General features: G+C 39.1%; 1 protein-coding gene across 4 annotated transcripts in view; it reads left to right on the top strand.

The window, feature by feature from the left end:
* Positions 1 to 20,471, top strand: part of NEK11 (NIMA related kinase 11) — a 302,909-nt gene extending 282,438 nt beyond the window's left edge. For all 4 annotated transcript variants that reach the window (XM_038002888.2, XM_008009148.3, XM_038002887.2 and 1 more), the window contains one exon: positions 19,593 to 20,471. In XM_038002888.2, the coding sequence (XP_037858816.2) occupies positions 19,593 to 19,788 (196 nt within the window). In that variant the 3' untranslated portion in view covers positions 19,789 to 20,471. The remainder of the gene's footprint in view (positions 1 to 19,592) is intronic.
* Positions 20,472 to 20,798: the final 327 nt, after the last annotated feature.

The following is a 20,798-nucleotide window of genomic DNA, read 5'->3' as shown; positions in this document are numbered from 1 at the left end:
TCTTCTGATCTTTGCTTCTACTTCAGTAAAGCTGAGGTGAAATTGACTCTTCAAAAATGAAAAAAAAAAATGTGGCTTGAATTGATAAAGGAAGCACAATTGTAATTCATTCAGGAGGGACTTCATCAAGTGGGCTATGTTTCATGGCACATTGTTTAGTGAGCCTTAGAGAACAGAAGGGAAAGCAAGGGGTTTATTTGTAAGGTTTGTACACATGTCCATCACAGTGGAGGCTCAATGAAGGTAGCTGCTGCCCCCGGTAGCCCAGTGCTCACTACTAGGCAACTCCTTCCCTCTCTGAGCATTGGTTTTCTTGTCCATAAAATGAAGGTGTTCCATTAGGTGAGCTCCTTGGTACCTTACAGGGATTTTAAAAAAATTCTATAATTCTGATTTTTAAAATTACTCTGTCCCTCTCTGGATTGTGCTCCATTGTTATAAAATATCCTCTTGAGGCCATTCTAAAGGATTGAATATAAGCAATAGTAAATCAATCTGAAAATAATGACTTAATGTAGAACTTGTGTCTGAAAAGCTCAATATATTTTGTGGTTTATGATACAACACATCCAAGGAGATGTATGCAAGAATGTTCCAGCAGATTTATTAATAAAAGCGTGTGTGTTGGGGGAGGGTGATCAGGAGAGGAATAGAAACAACCTGAAATGTACTTCGGCAGGAGAATGAATACAGAAATAATGATGGCATGACTCACAGTGAAAGTCAATCAGCCAAAGAATCAAAGGACATAAATATCAACAGTTTTGAGCAAAAACAAGAAAAAACTTATACCATTTACTTAAAGTGTAAAGACACACAAAACAGTACTACTACTCATTTCTAAGGGATACATACTTGTATATATATAGTAAAAGTATTTTTTAAATTCTTGGTGGTGATAAACACCAGGCTCAGAATAGAGGTTCCCTCTGGGGGTGGGAAGGGAGTATGATTTGGGAGGGGAATTCATGGAGCTTCAGCTGTATTTACTGATGTTTTTTTCTTAAACTGGGAGTTAGATATATGGGTATTCACTGTATTATACTTTATACCTTTTCATATGTCTTAAAATTTAACAACCTTATGATAAAGTTGGGATAATCATAGAAAGAGATTGCATACATTTGTTTGTAAATTAGAAACACTCAGTCACCATAATTTAGTGGTAGCAAAGCTAATGTGAATTTAAAATCTTCTTACTACCTGTCCTGCAATTACAATGTACAAACATCAAAAAACACAAACAAAACTTCCAGTGTACACACTGGTGAAAGAACCACCAGTCAGATACCAGTCTCAAGTTGTTTTATATGAGTAATTGCTATTGTTATTTATTTAAAATTTATACTGTGTGAGAAAAGTTTACGAAAACATATAGGTAGTTAGCTAAAAAGTTGTGATTGGATGCCAGATTGATAAATGAGCAGATTACTCTGCAAATAAGTGCAGACTCAGCTATGAGCTTTCAGGTGGTCTAGACAAGAAGAGAAACCTGCCTACTGGTTTCTTAGTAGACAACCTTATGATAAAGTTGGAATTGTCATGAAAAGACATTGCACACATTTGTGTTTAGATTAGAAACAGAAGCTCTAATCCACAACTCTCGGTAGGAGAGCTGGATTTTTCTTGGCTCTAAAATTCGGGGAAGAATTAATCACAAGAATCCTTATGTAATGGGTACTGAGACATTCTGAATGGTACTTCTGTTGATTTGCTCTTGGCTACAGCTCCTTGCTATTCATCCATTTCACACAGCACCCAGAGTGATCGTGCTGTAACAGAACTCAAATCATTTCAACCCTCTAGAGGCTTCCCATTACACCCATGGCAAAGTCAAGCCCCCTTACCTGACCTCCAGGCTCCCTGCTCCTGCCTGACCATCATCTCACGTCATGTCTTACCATTCTTCTCCTCTTAGGCTCCACCCACCCCAGTTGATGACTCTTCCTTAGAGCTTATGAGAGCTGGGCATATCCTCTTCTCTCACTTAGGAATGCCCTTCTCCCAAGTCTTGGCTTGGATGACTCATCTTTATCATTCAAGTTTCCATTCAAATGTCATTCTTAGCCCCACCTCTCAAAGAGGCTTTCCTTTTCTTTTTTCTTTTCTTTTCTTTTCTTTTTTTTTGAGATGGAGTCTCACTCTGTCACCCAGGCTGGAGTGCAGTGGCATGATCTCGGCTCACTGCAAGCTCCTCCTCCCAGGTTCACGCCATTCTCCTGCCTCAGCCTCTCAAGTAACTGGGACTACAGGCCCCGCCACCACACCTGGCTAATTTTTTTTTTTTTTTTTGTATTTTTAGTACAGACGGGGTTTCACCATGTTAGCCAGGATGGTCTTGATCTCCTGACCTCGTGATCCACCCCCCTCAGCCTCTCAAAGTGCTAGGATTACAGGTGTGAGCCACCGCACCCGTCCTCAAAGAGGCTTTTCTTAATGAACAAAAGTAGCCTCACAACCACCACCTATATTATCCCTAAACCCAAGGCAAGAGGGGTGCTCTGGGCCCTGTGCTGTAGAGGGGTACCCTCCAGCCACATCCCTTCCCATGAAGCAAGGAGTCCATGGAGCAAAGGGGACTTGCACACCCAGAGCTTGCATCTCCTCTACTAGGTCATGCCCTATGCTGTGGCTTGAATGTGTCCCCTTCAAAATTCATGTAGAAACTTAATCTTCATTGAAGTAGTATTAAGAGATGTGATTTTGGGAAAGTGATTAAGTCATGAGGGCAGAGCCATAAGGAATGGATTAATGCCTTTACAAAAGAGGCCTCAGAGAGATAACTGCCCCCTTTTACCCATCTAAACTTTCTTCCCCTCCAGAGGACACAGCAAAAAAGTGCCATCTTGGAAGCAGAGGGAGCAGCTCCCACTGGACAGCAAACCTGCTAGCACCTTGACCTTGGACCTTGGACTTCCCAGCCTCCAGAACTCTGAGAAATAAATTTCTCATATTTATAAATTACCTAGTCTGTAGTATTTTGTTTAAGCAGCACAAGCAAACTAAGATGCCCTGCTTACCTGGGATTCCACAAGTCTCTGCTCAAATGGCCCCAAGCCCATTTCTAGAGTCTGTGAGCCTCTGCCTTGGTTCCCTTTGTCTGTATTGTCAGTTTGCAGACCCCTAAGCCCAAGGGTCATCACACAGTGGCTGTTTGCAGAAGGTATGGATAAATATTAGACATAAGGGTGCAGTATCATATGTGTACAAGAACTTCCTCTCAATGGGAGTTGGAGCCAGGCTGAGAAGAGATGGGCACAGGCCAGGAGGCAGGGATCAGGGACCCAAGGGCTGGCTTGAACAGCCCTTCCACATCCCAGTGCAGAACTCTGAGGAGTCTGAGAATCCTGAGTGCAAACTTGTTCTTTCACGTGTTGGGAAACTTGATTTGTCAAGCTAAGAGGGTAGATCATATTTTATTAAACAGTTTGTTAGCTTGATTCACACTCTTTAATTATTTATACATATGTGGATCTCCATTTATACTCTTGCCGCCTCTTACAAATGTTAGCAGCAGGCCTGGCTTCCTCAGCATTTGAGTCAGTCCAGAAGATGGTGGTTCAAATTCCAGAGCCTGGTGGTAAAAAAAAAAAAAAAAAAAAGAAAAAAAGAAAAAAAAAAGTGGGGGTCTGTGCCAAATCCGTTAGAAATATCTTCTCTGACACCCACCTTCTTGGGGATTCCAGACTTTCTTCTCAACAGTCCTGTTCTCTACTGTCTCTCTTATTTCCCTGTTTTTATTTTGTAGCACTGAAAAAAATCTAAAATTACCTTATTTGTTTATTTGTTTAATATGAGTTCTGTGAGGTCAGAGGCTTGTGGCTACATCTGCCCCACGTGGAACATACTAAGTGCTCATTTAAAATGTGCTTATAGCCAGGCATGATGCCTCATGCCTGTAATTCTAGTGTTTTGCGGGGGGCAACACGAGAAGACTGCTTGAGGCTAGGAGTTTGAGACCAGCCTGGGAAACATAACAAGACACCCTTGTCACTACAAATTTTTGTTTAAATGAGCTGGGTTGTGGTGGTGCATTCCTGTAGTCCCAGCTATTCTACTGGCTGAGGTGGGAGGATCACTTAAGCCTGGGTGGTCGAGGTTGCAGCTATGATCGTACCACTGCACTCCAGCCAGGGTGACAGAGCAAGACTCTGTCTCTAAAAATAATATAAATAAATAAAGAGATCATTGCTGAATGTGTCATGACAGGAATATTGTTTTAAAAAAATGTTCCGAATGAATGACTTAGGTGCTACTTTGTGCCAGGACTGTGCAGGGTACAAAGATAACTCAGAAAGGTCCTCTCCCTTCGTGGGTCTCCAAACCTAGTGGGGGAGCAATCTTGAAAACCAGTTTTACACTTTTAGTTTTGCACTTCTGACATCATTAATGAATCTGGAAACAAAAATATGTATGTAGCCATTATTGTAGCACTTCTGGGCAGACAAACAATGTCCAAGGTAAATAAGCTCCAGGGAAGGGAAACATACTTTCTGTTAGTTTCTCTAAAGGGTTAGGGATAAGAGAGCTTTTAAACTTGATGACCCATCAGAATGGTGGAAAGTGTTTTTTCTCCCTCTCCCTGAAGATACATTGCTTGTTTTTCTAGGAGTGGGGTAACATGTTAAATGTCTTCTGCTGTTAAGCTAAAATACTGTTTAGAACAGGAGGCTAAAATCTCCTTAGCTGCTGCTGTCTGCCTTATTTAACTTACATGGCAGACGGTGGCATCTGTTGAACAACACTGTGTTGGCTGCTTACCTCATCCAAGGAGCTGAGGGCCTCTGGAGTCGTCCTTCTCAGAGGACTCCATGGGCAGCAGGGCAGCTGGGGCTTCCAGCAGCTCTGGGCAGACTTCAGTTTCACTCCAGATGGCCTGGGTGTGCAAAGTGTGAAAGAAGACAGGCAGAAACACTGTCCCTTCTGCATAGAATTCCTTTTTAAAAATTAGGGCTTGTTTCTAGTCACCCAGAAATATAAGAGGTCATCTTTTATCTAAAGATGATTGTGCAGGCCCCATAAAGCCAATTCATTTGCAATAATGATGAATATGTCATAAGAAATACTGAAAACTACTTGTTTGGAGTTTTATCTTGGAAAACAGCAGCTAAAAACCATAAAAGTGATTTTAGAGTTTATAAAATTAGGCTATAATTTTACTATTAAATTCTATTTAATTTACTATTAAATTCCTAGCTATTCTTAGAATACTAGGGATACATACATTTTTTAATAACATTGTATGACATCACCATATTCCTGCCTATTTGACTTTCAAGACATCTACTCATTCATCCAACAAATATTTATTGAGTACTTACTATGCACCAAGCACTGTTCTAGGCAGTGGGATCAGTCAAAAAAATATTTTTTGAGTTCTCATGGACCTTATATTCTAATGGGTGATTAATAAATCATAAAATATTAGGGAAAAGCAGATCATGGTGGAAAGTAGCAAGTACTAAGAAGAAAATACAAAAGCAGAGCTGGTGAATATGTAGTACAGAATATTGGTAAAGATTACAGTTTAAAAAGGGTGGTCAGAATATGTTCTCTGAGAAGATGACATGAGGGAAAAGATTTGAAGATGATGAGGAGAGAAACATATGGATATGCAGAGAAAGCGCATTCTAGTCAGAGGGAGCATCAAGTGCAAATGTCCCGGAGCAGGATGTGCCTAATGTGTTCAAAGAAGAGCAAGAAGCCAGTGCAGCTGGAATGGAGCGAGTGAGGGGAGGAAGGTAGGCAATCTGGAGAGATGTGATTGGATATTATACACCACTGGAAAGACCTTTACTCTGAGATGAAGAGTCCAATAGAGTTTTGAGCAGAGAAGTGAAAGTAGGCCTTACCATGGCTGCTGAGTTGACAACAGAGTGTAGAGTAGTGAGGGTGTAAACAGGAAACTAATGAAGAGACTACTGAAATAATCAGGTGGGAGACAGAGTAGTAGTGGAAATGGTGAGAAGTGTTGGGATCCTAGTTACATCTTACAAGTGGAGCTGATTGGGCTTACTAATTGATCTGATTATGAAAGAAACTGGACTACTGGAATGTGAGAGAAAGAGAGGAATCAAAGATAACTCAGAGGTTTTTGATCTGAGCAGGAACTGACATAAACAGAAATGGGGAAGACTGAATAGTATTAAGATATTTCAGAGAGAAGAACAGGAATTTGGGCACAATAATTCTAAGATTATTAGACATCCTACTAGACATCCACACAGAAGTATCAAGTAGGTAGTTGAATACATGAATCTGGAGTTTAGGAGAGAAGTGACAAGTGCATATTTGAGAACCAACAGTTTAAGGGAGGATTTAAAGTCATGAAACTAGATGACCCACCTTGGGAGAGAATGTGGATAGAAGACAGAAGAAGTCTAGGGATCAGGGAGATATGGAGGAACAAGCATAGTCAAATCAGAGAAGATCATTTTGGGGGAAATATTGGAGGACCTTGTTAAGTTTCTCAAAGTCTTCTTCCAATTTCCTAAAATTTAAATCATCCTGTTTGAAGAGTCTGTCATCATTGTTACTGATTTTTCAGCTTTTTGGTAATTGACCTAATGCTCAGATCCTTTCTTATCAATGACAGCACAAGATTCCAACATGATTTCATCACGTAGTCCATTTTGTGTTGCTGTAACAGAACACTACAGTCTGAGTAATTTATAAAGAAAAGAAATTTGTTTCTCACAGTTCCGGAGGCTGGGAAGTCAAATATCAAGGTGCCAGCATCTGGTAAGGGCCATCTTGCTACATCATCCCATGGCAGAAGGCAGAAGAGCAAAAGAGAGGGGAAAAGAGAGAAGGAAGAGGGGGGCAAAATCATCCTTTTATCAGGAACCCACTCCTACAATAACTAAGCCACTCCCATAGTAACAGCATTAATCATTCATAAGGCAGAGCCCTCAAGACCAAATTACTTCTTAAAGATCCCACCTCTTAACACTGCTGCACTGGGGATTAAGTTTCCAACCCGTGAACCTTGGGGGACACATTCACGCACCATGTGAAATCCTGCATCTGCAAGTTTTGTGATGCCATTTTAATGAAGTCAGTTTACTTTGCATTTGCTCTTTGTGTTTACCTTGTCACAGCTCACCAGTAACAGAACTCTTAGTGTGATGGATGGAGATAGAAACTAGCATTCAGCAAAGAGGCAGTTTTCAGGGTGGACTAATTTTATACACAACCATTTATCAGTAAATATTTTTAAGTTCTGATGCCCTAAACATCCTTGTAAATCTGGGGGCTTGAGTAATGAATATTAGAGATAATGACCTTCCGTGTATCCATTAAACCATTAGCAATGTCTCCAGTTTGTTGAGAATTAATAGATATTAAAAATCAGCTTAGAGATTGTTCCAGAAGTTAATGTCTTCATTTATAAAGGAAGATAGTGACTGGCCTGGAGAGTTGAGTGACTAGACCACACAGCTAGCTAGGAGCAAAGCCTGAATGAGAAACAATCTGAACCCCCCATGTAGTGCCAGTGCCATTTAGTGGTTATTATACTTAACATCTGTGCGTCAGTTTCTTCAACTGTAAAACAGGAGTTATATTGCATACCTTATATGATTGTGTAAATAACACATTAAAAAATAGATAATCAAGTGCTTGGCATAAATTTTTTTCTTTTTCTTTTTTTTTTTTTTTTGAGATGAAGTCATGCTCTGTCACCCAGGCTGGGTGCAGTGGCACGATCTCAGCTCACTGCAGCCTCCACCTCTTGGGTTCAAGTGATTCTCCTGCCTCAGCCTCCCAAGTAGCTGGGACCACAGGCACACACCGCCATACCTGGCTTATTTTTGTATTTTTAGTAGAGACGGGGTTTCACCATGTTGGCCAGGATGGTCTTGATCTCCTGACCTCATGATCTACCCGCCTCGGCCTCCCAAAGTGTTGGGATTACAAGCGTGAGCCACTGCACCCGGCTGGTTTTATTTATTTATTTTTTTTTAAATACCAAGTCTGGCAAGGATATGTAGCAACTAGAACTGTCATACACTGCTGGTGGGAATGCAAAATGGAACAGCCACTTTGGAAAACAGTTGAGTGGTTTATTCACACTTGATCTTTGCCAAAAGGCTGAGAAGCAATAAGCAGTTTCTTATAAAATTAAATATACACTTACCATACAATCCAGAAATTCCACTCCTAGGTATTTATCCAAGTCAAGTGGAAATATACGTCCACACAAAAACCTACATGTGAATACATATAGCAACTTTATTCACAATCTTCAAAAACTGGGAACAACCCAAATATTGGCCAGCTATGAATGGATAAGCCAACTGCAGCACACCCATACGGTGAAACACTCATCAGCAATAAAAGAAACAAATTATAATACACACAACAGTTTAGATGAATCTCAAAGATGCTGTGTTAAGTGAAAGTCACCATTTCTTAAAAAGCTACATTCTGAATGATTCCATTCATATGACATTCTGGAAGAGACAAAACTGAAGGAACAGAAACAGGTCAGTCATCACCAAGGGGTGGAGGGTGGATTTGGTTACAAAAGGATATGAGGGAATTTTGGAGTGTGATGAAATTGCTCTGTATCTCAGTTGAAGTGTGAGTTAGATGACTGAATGAGTTTGTCAAAACTCATAGAGCTGTACACTCAAAATAAGAAATGTTGTTATATATAATTTTTTTATCAATTTAAAAAATATATAAAAAAATAAAAGAGGGAATTCCACAAAGATGAAATAAAAACAAAACGTTCCTGGTACTTAACATACTCTTAAAAAAACAGATTTTCTTCTATATTCCCCTCTCTCTGAGCAAGAACTACTCATGATTGAAAGCTCTTAAAAATAATTTGCTTACTCAGATACTATTTTTAAAAAGAGTGAAATTCATGACTCACAAAGTGTCTATTTTCTTCTGGCCTTTGAGTCATTTTTTACTTCATTTTGTCAACAAATAATTATTGATCACCTATAAGCAAAGAATGTCTTCCTGAGCTCTCACTTATAATTGAATCTGAACATTTAGAGCTGAAAGAATCCTTAATAATCATTTAGTCTACATTGCAGATGAAGTAACTGAGGCTCTGAAAAGTGAAAGTCCCTCACCCAGAAAGTTGGCGGCAGAATCCCATCCAGCACTTAGAGTGTCTGACGAGGCTTCAGTCTTTTCACCGTGCTCAGCTTTGCAGCCCCTGACCCTTATCCTAGGAAGCTAACAGCTGCTTTGAGAAGTGATTTATTCAGCTGTATGAATGTACCCTTCACTGGTGGGATTTATAAAGTGTGATGGTGGGGGTACAGGGAAATATTTGGGACAAAGCATTGTATTCTGAGCTTCTGGAAACTCACTTCACAAGCTGCTTCCCTTCCCTAGGAGGAGTCCTGTTTTTTACAGTACAACAGGAACAGATTGCATGGAAGAATCACTAGTAGGCACCTGGAAGTGGCAAGATCCTTCTCCTGTTACTATCAGGGCTTTGTTCTTACCCAAGAGAAGTGAGAACCTTCTTGAACTGGTGTAGGTGGAGCTCTCTAATAATGCCTCAAGATAATGAAAGACACTACTCCTGAAGTCATCCTTTAGGCTAATACATAAAAAGGATGGATGACCAGAGGGTAAGAGCTGGTAAATTCCAAAGGCATGAGCAATGCAAATTGAGGGACATTCAAGCATCCAGATCATTGAAGGAAAATAAAGAGACATGACAAGTAAATGGAACTCATGATTATTTTGAATGCTTTGTTATAAGGCAGTGTTATTGGACAACTGGGGGAAATCTGAATGTTTCCATATACAAGATAAGAGAATCAGATCTATCAATGTCAATTTGATTGGTGATTTTGTTGGCAGTTCTGTGGTTACATAGAAGTGTTTTTATTCGTAGAAAATATACACGAAGTATGAGTGGGGGACATTGGGGTAGCAACTTATTCTCAAAAAACTCAGGGACAAAAGAGTTCTTTATACTATTCCTATAACGTTGCTGTTGGTACGGGATTGATTCAAAATTAAAATAATATTTAAAATGTGAGGACATTTTACATACTATCCTTATAAAACTAAGCAGCTATGGCTCTATTCTTTAGAACCCTTATGAGATAAAGATAAATAATTAGAGGGTACACAGCATGGTCTATGATTGATGGGCAAATAAGTAGATGTGATAAAATGTATTTTTTTATAAATGAAAGGTAAGCACAGGAAGAAGTAAGTAAAGGAATTTGAAGGATGAGAGACTGAGTTTGGAGGAAATGGGCAGGGGAGAGAGGAAGAGCTTTCTTGGTGTTTAATAGTTTTTCATCAGCAGGGGAGTCAGCCAAACACATATTTGGGATGTGACCCCAAATAGTTCAAATTTTAGAACATTAGGGAACCTTCCTTCAGGATTCCTGACTCCTGTGTCCAGGGATCATTATCCAGCCAATGAGCACTGTCCTGAGAGTCCTGAAACCTGGACTCTAGTCCCCTATTTGTCCCCAACTGCCAATTCAGTCTTGGGCAAAACAACCTGTAAATGAAGTATTTGGACTAAAATGATGTTTGACGATCCCTAAAAAACTTAAAAGGCTTTTGATTCTTGAACAAAATGATAAAATTTAGAAAGGAAATACAGCATAGAAATAGAAAAAATGAAAATATAAGTTCTTTTTATTTGCGATACCCAACTAAATAAAGGAATAGTTCCTGCCACCCCACATCCCTCTCTTTGAAAAAGGGAACATAGGAACTCTTTTAATTTGAACAGCACAGAGAACACTGCCCTCCCTTCTCACATCTTAGATAACAGCAAGAGTCCTCTTAAATAGAATTTTCTATTTATGAATCCTAAAAATTCAAATGCATCATTGCAGAACTATTATAGTGTGTTTTCCAAATATCAGAATAAGTTTACATGGCAATATTCTAAGATGGGAACACCTATAGCTTTTCTGTCAGCCTAAAATGAGTTTGTTTATGGCATGACTGGTTTTGTTTTTGACCCATAATTTATGTAGAATGTATTATTTTAAAATTTACTCATACTTATAAATGTTTAATCTTTATTTTTACTACAGATTTCTAACCATTTTATTGTGGTCAGACACTAGATTTTATGTGAAACCAATTATTCAGCATTCATTGATATTCAGCATTCATTGAAGCTTAAATTGTCTAGCACGTGGTCAGTTTTCGTAAATGTTACATGAGAGCCTGGGAAGAATGTCTTGCTCTATGTGTATCTGTTAAGTTCAGCTTATTATGTTATTCAGATATTTTCTATCATTACTAATATTTTGAATGCTTCACTTATCAATCACTGAGCAAGGTATATTAAAATCCAACATTGTAAGAATATATCTGACAGTTTCTTTTTATACTGCTTTATGTATTTTGATTCTGTTTTATTAGATGCATGCTCATTTAGAATTCTTTTTTTCTTCTTTGTGAATTGAATTATTATGTAGTGACTTTCTTTATCTCTAATAATCCCTTTTAATGTATTTTTATCATATTAATATGGCTACCCTAGATTTCTTTTGGTTATTATTTGCCTGGTAGCTTTGTGAAAAATTATTTTACTTTTAATCTTTCAATGCTCTCATGTTGTAGGTGTATTTCTTGTAACAACGCCTAGCTGGATTTTGTTTTTCAGTCAGTGAGTCTAGTCCATCTGCATTTACTATGATTATGAATGATGGCGGGTATTTAAGTCACAATTAAAATAATCTTTTTAGAAATGGTTTTTAACAGTATGTTAAACCAACGTTTGCACTCAGGATCATGCCTAGGGTGAACTGAGCAAGAGGGAAGTGCTATTGACAGAAAGAGGCCTTCAAGGAACATGCTCCATCTGGGCGGGCTGCAGGCTATGGAAGCGTCTACCAGTTCGCCTGCCTGTTCCTGGAGAGAAAGCTGTTCTGTCTTTGCCCACCTGATTCAGAGACAGCCATTTGAAACACTACATATGGAGAATTTTAAACCTCTTTCTGTAAAATGTATCCTTAATGAAGATTCCCGATGCTTGTTAGCACCAAATGATTGTTGAAATGACAATATTAAAGGTAAAGTACATTGTACCATTCCATTCCTGCAGTGACTCATACATATTTGATGTGCAGAGATTTCTTATATTCCATAAAATCATTTTCAGGGTTTCCTTAAACTATGCCTGTGTTCTCTTAAGGCTTTCTGGTAAACCAGGTTTTCATGATTATTTCTAAGAAATTACATGTTTTTCACTCCCACTGTGTCACTAGTCTCCTGGTGTCTTTTTTTTCAAATTCATCCAGAGAAGTTAAAAAAACTAAAATAGTATCTTAACCAAGATAGAGCTACAAAATTGTTTGAGGCTTCCAGTTTAACAGAAATAGGATTGCTGTGCAATTCACCACTGAGGAAGCAACAATAACGTGCATGATAGTAAAATAATAGCTATCACGATAAGGGGTGTGTGTATATATGTATGCATGTATGTGTGTATATGAAATCCCCACTTAAATATAAGAAACCCAAGGCACAGAAAATTTAAGTATTTTACTCCATTCCAATGCTATAACAAAATACATCAGACTGGCCAATTTATAAACAACAGGAATTTTATGGTAAATGACTTTTACCTCAATTTTTAAAAAAGAATTTAAAAATTTATGTGTACAAAGAAGTGACCAGGGGAATTGGCCATATGAAAGTCATTGATACCATAGCAGGAGTAGTTTCAGGGAGAAAGAGAGGACCAAGACTCAAGAGGAGTGGATTGACAAAAAGTGTGCAGTAAAAAAGCAACAAATAAAACTCTTTCAAGAAGTTTTGTTGGGAATAGAGATCAAAGTGATGGGTTGAGAAGGGGATGAGCCTTGGGCAATGTGGAGGTTAAAGGAGGCTCTATTGTTTAGGAAAAGATAGAGCAGGTCATGTGTGTACCCTGACAGGAATTATCCAGTAGAGGTAGAAAGTGATTGTGAGGTAAAGAGAGAAGATGACTGCAGGAGGGAATGTCACTGTGATGGTGACAGAGGCCAGGATCCAGAGCACTCAGGTAGAGTTTTGTCTTTGATAGGAGCAGGGAGGATCCCTTAATTAGGCACAGAAGAGGAGGTCAAGTATATAGTTACTGATCCAAATAAGTGGGCAGTTTGAGTACTGGGAAAATGGAATGTTTATATGATTGTTTTGGTTTTCCATTTGAGAAAATAGGTAAGGTCATTGGCTGAGAACCAGGGTGACAGTCCAACCTTACATTCTCCTTCCACACTGTCCCGGCAGAGTATCTCTGTGAGGGCTTCACCTCTGCAGCAGACTTCTGTCTGAACACTAGGCTTTTGCATACATCCTCTGAAACCTAGGCAGATGCTTCCAAGCCACTTTCACTCTTGCATTCTGTGCACCTGCAGGCCTAACACTATGTAGAAGCTGCCATAGCTTATGGCTTGCACCATCTGGAGCTCTGGCCTGAGCTGGGCCTCTTTGAACCAAGGCTGAAACCAGAGCAGCTGGGATGTGAGGAGCAGTGTCCTGAGGCTGTGCAGGGCAGTGGGTCCCTTAGCCTGGCTCCTGAACTCATTCTTCCCTCCTAGGCCTCTGGGCCTGTCATGAGAGGGGCTGCCATGAAAATCATTGAAATGCTTTTAAAGCCTCTTCCTCATTGTCTGGATATTTACACTTGACCCACTTTTAGGTATGCAAATATCTCTAGCAAGTGGTTGCTCCATAGCCTGCTTGAATTTCTCTCCCCCCAAAAAAGCTTTTTCTTTCTTTGTCACATCTAGGCTGCAAATTTTCCAAACTTTTATGCTCTTCTTCCCTTTTAAATATAAATTCCAAATTTCATCATTTCTTCGCTCCAATATCTGAACATATGTTGTTAGAAGCAGCCAGGCCACATCTTGAAGGCTTTGCTGCTTAGACATTTCTTCCGACAGATACCTTCAATCATCACTTTGAAGTTCAAACTTCCACAGATCCCTAGGGCATGGACGGAATGCAGCTAAGCTCTTTGCTAAGGCATAACACCTGTGACCTTTGCTCCAGTTCCCAAAGTTCCTCATTTCCATCTGACACCTTGTCAGCCTGGACTTCACTGTTCATATCATTATCAGCACCATAAAACCTTATAAAAGGTTCTGGTCACAACCATTTAACCAGTCTCTAGGAAGTTCTAAACTTTTCCTCATCTTCCTGTCTTCTTCTGAGCTATCTGAATTCTTCCAATTTCTGCCCATTACCCAGGTTCCAAAGCTGCTTCCACATTTTCAGGAATCTTTATAGCAATACCCCTCTCCTTGGTATCAATTTTCTGTATTAGGCTATTGTTGCATTGCTATAAAGAAATATCTGAGACTGGGTAATTTATAAAGAAAGAGGTTTAATTGGCTCATGGTTTTCCAGCCTGTACAAGCATAGCACCAATATCTGCTTGGCTGCTGGGAAGACCTCAGGGAGCTTTTACTCATGGCAGAAGGGGAAGTGGGAGCAGGCATGTAACATAGCAGTAGCAAGACAGAGAGAGTGGGGAGGGGAGAGGTGCCACACTTTAGAATAACCAGATCTTGTGAGAATTCATTCCTTATCACAAGGACAGCACCAAGCCATGAGGGAACAGCTCTCCATACCCAAACACCGCCCACCAGTCCCCACCTCCAACACTGGGGATTACAGTTCAACATGAGATTTGTGCAGGGACAGGTATCCAAACTATATCAGTCCCTTATAATCCTTTTTTATTTCTGATGCATCTGTTATAATGTCTCCACTTTTATTTCTGTTTTGATTTATTATTTGTGTATTTTCTTTTTTTTCATAGTTAGTCTAGCTAGGGCTTTCTCAATTGTGTTTTGGTTTTCAAATGACCAACTCTTGGTTTGATTAATTTTTTTCTATGTTTTTTATTCCCTATTTGATTTATTTTTATTCTGATCTTTTGCAAAAATAAATTAATGGTACTATATAAAACTAAAAAGATTCTACACAGCAAAAGAAATAATTAACAAAGGAAAAGACAACCTATAGACTGGGAAAAAATATTTGCAAACCACATATCTAATAAGTCGTTAATATCCAAAATTTATAAAAACTCTTACACCTTAACTGCAAAAAACCAAATAACTCAATTTTTAAAATGGGAAGAGGCGGTGGCTCAAGCCTGTAATTGCAGCACTTTGGGAGGCCAAGACGGGCAGATCACGAGGTCAGGAGATCGAGACCATCCTGGCTAACACGGTGAAACCTCGTTGCTACTAAAAAATCCAAAAAATTAGCCGGGCGAGGTGGCGGGCACCTGTAGTCCCAGCTACTCGGGAGGCTGAGGCACAAGAATGGCGTGAACCCGGGACACGGAGCTTGCAGTGAGCTGAGATCCAGCCACTGCACTCCAGCCTGGGCGACAGAGTGAGACTCCGTCTCAAAAAAAAAAAAAAAAAAAAAAAAGGGCAGAGGACCTGAACAGATATTTCTCCAAAGATGACATTAAAATGGCCAAAAGATATATGAAAAGGTGCTCAATATCACTAATCATCAGAAAAATGCAAATTAAAACCCATGAAATATCACCTCAAACCCCTAAGAATGTCTGTTATCAAAAAGAAGAAATAACAAATGTTGGTGTGGAGAAAAGAGAACCCTAATATATACAGCTGGGGGACAGTAGACTGTACAGCCACTATGGAAAACAATATAGAGGTTCCTAAAGAAATTAAAAATATAACTACCAATGACCCAGCAAATCCCTCTTCCCAAAGGAGAAGAAAATACCACTTCATCAAGATATCTCTCATATTCATTGCAACATTGTGAACAATAGCCAAGATATGGAAACAACCTAAATATCTATCAATGAAAAAGTGGATAAAGAAAGGGTGGCATAGATATACAATGGAATATTATTCAGCCTTATAAAAGGAGATCCTGTCATTTGCCACAACATGGAAAGACCTGGAGGACATTATGCTAAGTGAAAAACAGCCAGACACAGGAAGAAAAATATTACATGACCTCACTTATATATGGAATAATTAAAAAAAAAAAAAGAGTTCAAGTACACAGAAATAGAAAATGAAACAATGGTTACTTCAGGCAGGGTTGGTAGGGGAGAGGAAATGAGGGAATGTAGGTCAAAGGATACAAAATAGTAGATAGGTAGGATGGGCAAGTCTAGAGATCTAATGTGCAATATGAGGACTAAAATTAATAAAATTGTATTGTATTGGGAATTTTTGTTAAATAAGTAGATTTTAGCTGTTCTTGTCATTAAAAAGTAACTATGTGAGGTCATAGATATGTTAATCTGCTTCACTATAGTAACCATTTTATTATCTATATGTATCCCCAAACATCATGTTGTAAACCTCAAATATACACAATAAAATTTAAAAATCAAAAATAAAATATTTTTTAAAAGAATAAAGGCAAACATTTGAGATAGTCATTTGGGGAGGAAAATAAACATACTGGGGAGATACGGTAAGATCGTTGGGTAGTGCTGAGCACCATTCTGAATCAAGATTATCATCTTAAATGAGAGACTTGGTACATTTGGATGCTTTTCTCCGTAAATATTCTCTTGTTTGGGTACAGCCATGGAGTAGGTACATGACTGAGTTTAAACATTAGGTCTTTGCCAAACAAAGGGAAAAGGGGTGGAAAAAGTCAAAGGTATTTGCAAGATAATGGTTGTGATGATGGGCCATGAAATATAACTGTGAGGAGGTGGGGATTGAGTATATGAGGTTACAAAGGGAGTGAGTAATTATTACCTTGGGGGTAGAGTCAAAGGAATGAAGGGCACCATGAAGTGGAAGATTGGCTGGTAAGTATGGTGGGAGGGCACAGAGGGGGTGGTTAGAGAGTAGGAGGCGTGAAATCAGTTTCAGAGGTTATGTAGTCATTGGCACTGATGAGGTCAATTGATATGATCATGGGAATGTGCAACTCAGGTAGGGTAAAAGAAATGATGGCTGAATGTGAGGCAGTTCAAAACCAGAGACAGCAAGAATACAGAAGTCAAGAATGATGACAAGAGTACAAGGTGGAAGAAAGAGAGTGGGCTAGTCACTGAAGTAATCAATGTATGAAGGGAATGACCAGGGTTTGGTAGATGTCAGCAAAAGAAACACCTGATTTTGGGGGGTAAATGAGGTGACTAGGGATGTCAGGCATGCTGGAATCAGTCCTGATAATCTCATGACAGAAGGTGGGAAACCTATTGTGGAGTCTAGGACTGCTGGTTTCGCCAGCATCTGGTGTTTTAAGATCGGCATTTGAGTCCAAACTCCACCACACTAACTGTGGAACTTGTGAAAAACTACTAAAAACCTACTTATTCTCATCTGTAAAATGAAGACAAATGTTTAATGAATTGCCTAGTTCACAAGGAGCATTTGATATAATGAATGCAAAAGCACTTTGCAAGCTCTAAAGGGCTATAGAAATGTTAGTTAAAATTAAAAATTTATGTCTTGCATTGTCATTACTAGTCTTTAAACCACAGCTAGAAGAATTACTTACTCATCTCTTTATATGCCACAATACGTAACACATATCCTATGATTTAGAGATTACAAGGTTGAATAACACTGAACAATAAAAGCTTATAAAATGAGTGAGTCTATGACTAATGTCTCCAATGTTATTATCAACATTACCATCATTACTGTTAAGCATTAATGCTTCAAAAATTGTGAGAAAAGACTGGGCACGGTGGCTCACGCTTGCAATCCCAGCACTTTGGGAGGCCAAGGTGGGCGGATCACCTGAGGTCAGGAGTTCGAGACCAGCCTGGCCAACATGGTGAAATTCTGTCTCTACCAAAAATACAAAAATTAGCCAGGAATGGTGGCAGGCACCTATAATCCTAGCTACTCAGGAGGCTGAGGCAGAAGAATCACTTGAACCCGGGAGGTGGAGTTTGCAGTGAGCCGAGATCGCGCCATTGCACTCCAGCCTGGGGAACTAGATCAAGACTTCATCTCAAAATAAATAAATAAAAATAAAAAATTTTTTAAAAATTGTGAAAAAATACACATCCTGGTTTTTCTTTTTACCAAATCCATTGAAATGAAGAAAAAGAAATATTTCTTCAAGTTAAAGTCACACAAATATTTATACACTTTGACCTAATAATCTCATTCCCATAACATTTTTATCATTTAATCAAGCACAACATACATTTAGTCTTTTCTCTGTTCTTCAGAGAAAAGTGCAGAAACCCTAAGTACGCACATAAATTTTTAGAGTGAACACACACACGTAATAGCCCAACTCCTAAAAATTTGATGTCATAAAATATTCCTCTAAAATGAAAACGCCTAATGTCTAAAGATGAGATAGTCATACTATGTTATAGTGAAAAGAAGCAAAAAAAGCTCATTGTTTGGTGAAGGGATAATGGAGTAAATATTGGCACATAAATTCAGTGGAACAATATGGGGCCATTAAAAACAACAACTGTGAAGAACCGCAAACCTAAATCCACCAACTTGAATGCCCTTGAGTTAAGCGGGTAGAAGAACTATGAGAAGCAGCCTGGTATAAGGTGATAAAACATAGGGGAGGTAGGTCAAAGACAGTCAGAAAATGCAGAGCACAGAGCGCTTGCAGGCCCCACATAAAGACATTCACATTAAAACATTTAAAAATAATGAAGATAAAACATGCTATTGACAAAACATGTTGTGGGCCAAATTTTGCCCATAGGTCTTTAGTTTGTGACCCTTTCTGGAGATAGAGGAAAATAGTCAATGGTGAAATAAACACACTAAATATGGCAATGTGATTATAACGTAAAGATTATGTTGACATAAGGACAAACACTGGAAGTGTGGAAAAAATGAATGTTGGCCTTGTTGGAAACTTGGCCAAATAACTTTGCCCCTTTTAAGCCTCAGTTTCTTCATCTGTAAAACAGGGATTTTAAAAATTGCCTCCTTCGTAAAGCTGTTGTAAGGGTTAAGTGTGATTGTAAGGGCAAAGTGAGTAGAAAAGGGCCTGGCAAGTGGCAAATAAAACTATTCTCCCCCTCATTTTCCTCCTCCTCCTCCTCATTGTTATTTTGTTATTATTAGCTATTTCAGGATTTTATATCCCACAGTCCTGTTTCCCTTTGTTCTACTAACTCCAGCCACAATAGCTTTCTTGTTATTTTTCCAATATGTTTTAGGCTTAGGGCCCAAATTCTCTGCCCCTAGTATTTGTCTTACTTCCTGAGAGCTTTTGCTTAAATGATACTTCCTCAGAAGGATTTTCCTGCCTGCCTCACCCTGCTTTTTCTTCAGTGCACTTAGAACCATCTGTTATCTTATGTGTATATGTGTTATATATACATACATTTATATAAACACATATGTGTGTATATCTGTGTATTTTATATATACACACACACAAGGGCAGGACTTTGCCTAACTTGTTTACTGCTATATTCCCAGTTCCTTGAAGGGTACCTGGCACATAATAGACATTGAGGCATTATTTGTTGAATATTGTTAAATGTTTAGGGTGGAGACATTGTGCCCTTTTTCCCCCTTTTTTTCTAAATCCCAGAATGACAATGTTTGTAAAATCAATGATTTAAAAGCACATTTTCCTGCAGGTGATCTTAATACATAACTCTTCGTAATCTTTTGTAACTTCTTTGGCAGATCAGCCATGCAGAAGCTGGGGACAGAAGTATTTGAAGAGGTCTATAATTACCTCAAGAGAGCAAGGCATCAGAATGCTAGCGAAGCACAGATCCGGGAGCGTTTGGAAAAAGTGGTGCCTCGAGCCAGCGACTGTTTTGAAGTGGACCAGCTCCTGTACTTTGAAGAGCAGTTGCTGATCACGATGGGAAAATAACCTACTCTCCAGAACCATCTCTAGGCAACAGTCAAAAAGAAGCAGGAGTTCAAGTGGACAAATGTATGTGAAAATTCATTTAACATAGAAGCTGAACTCTATTATGGGGAATGGACACAAAAGCGGAGCTCCCATATTGACTTTCAATTCCTCGTCAGAAGTACTGGCTTCTTTAGAGAGCGGTGAGCATGGCTGCCTGTGCTTGGAGTCATAACTGTTATTTGGACTATACCCTGAGATAAGCTTGTAGATCAAATTTGGCTCTCTTGTAAAGCATTTGTCTCATGTGCGCCCTCAGGGCTTCCAGCAGAATTGAGTCACCCTGACAATGACCTGGGAGAAGCCATGTGCTCTTCATCATTTTCAGCTGGAGGACAGAGCTCAGTGCCTGACTGCCTAGGGTCTCGGGGACTGTGGGCAGCCAGCCAATGAAGGTCACTGGACCCTAGCCTACAACATGCTGAGCTGCAGCCCAGAAGCCAGACATACCTGTCTTAGCTGACCTGTTTTTGGTCCACTTTTGCCCTTCCATGACTAACAAGGAAGAAATGTATGTATTTCATACACACACAAGGACCTGGATTAAAAATCCAAAGAGTGATTCTCTTCTATGATTTATTTCAAACTCATCCATAGATAATTCAAGATTTGTATTCAAAATAAACATAGTTTTCACAGTTACAAAATAAATCACCTATTTTATCTTTTCCTTATGTAAAACTTTCTTATTGAATGCAACATATCCATCCTTTGATAATTATTACTTAGAGCCAGTAATATTTGGTTAATTTGGTGCCTGTTGGGTACCAGTACTGTACTTAGTAGTTTAAGGGCCTTCATTGGATCTTTTCACTAACTCGAGAGAGAGAGAGTGAAAGAGAGAGAAAGAGAGAGACAGAGAGACAGACAACAGAAAGAGAGATGCTCAGGTTAGGTAATTTGCTTAGTCACTCAGCTGCAAGAAGCAGAGTTGGCATTTCCAACCAGGTCTGTCTCATTCCAGAATCCAT

The sequence above is a fragment of the Chlorocebus sabaeus genome, chromosome 15, assembly GCF_047675955.1.
Source record: "Chlorocebus sabaeus isolate Y175 chromosome 15, mChlSab1.0.hap1, whole genome shotgun sequence".
Classification (NCBI taxonomy): domain Eukaryota; kingdom Metazoa; phylum Chordata; class Mammalia; order Primates; family Cercopithecidae; genus Chlorocebus; species Chlorocebus sabaeus.
This window is presented reverse-complemented; position numbering and strand designations above follow the sequence as displayed.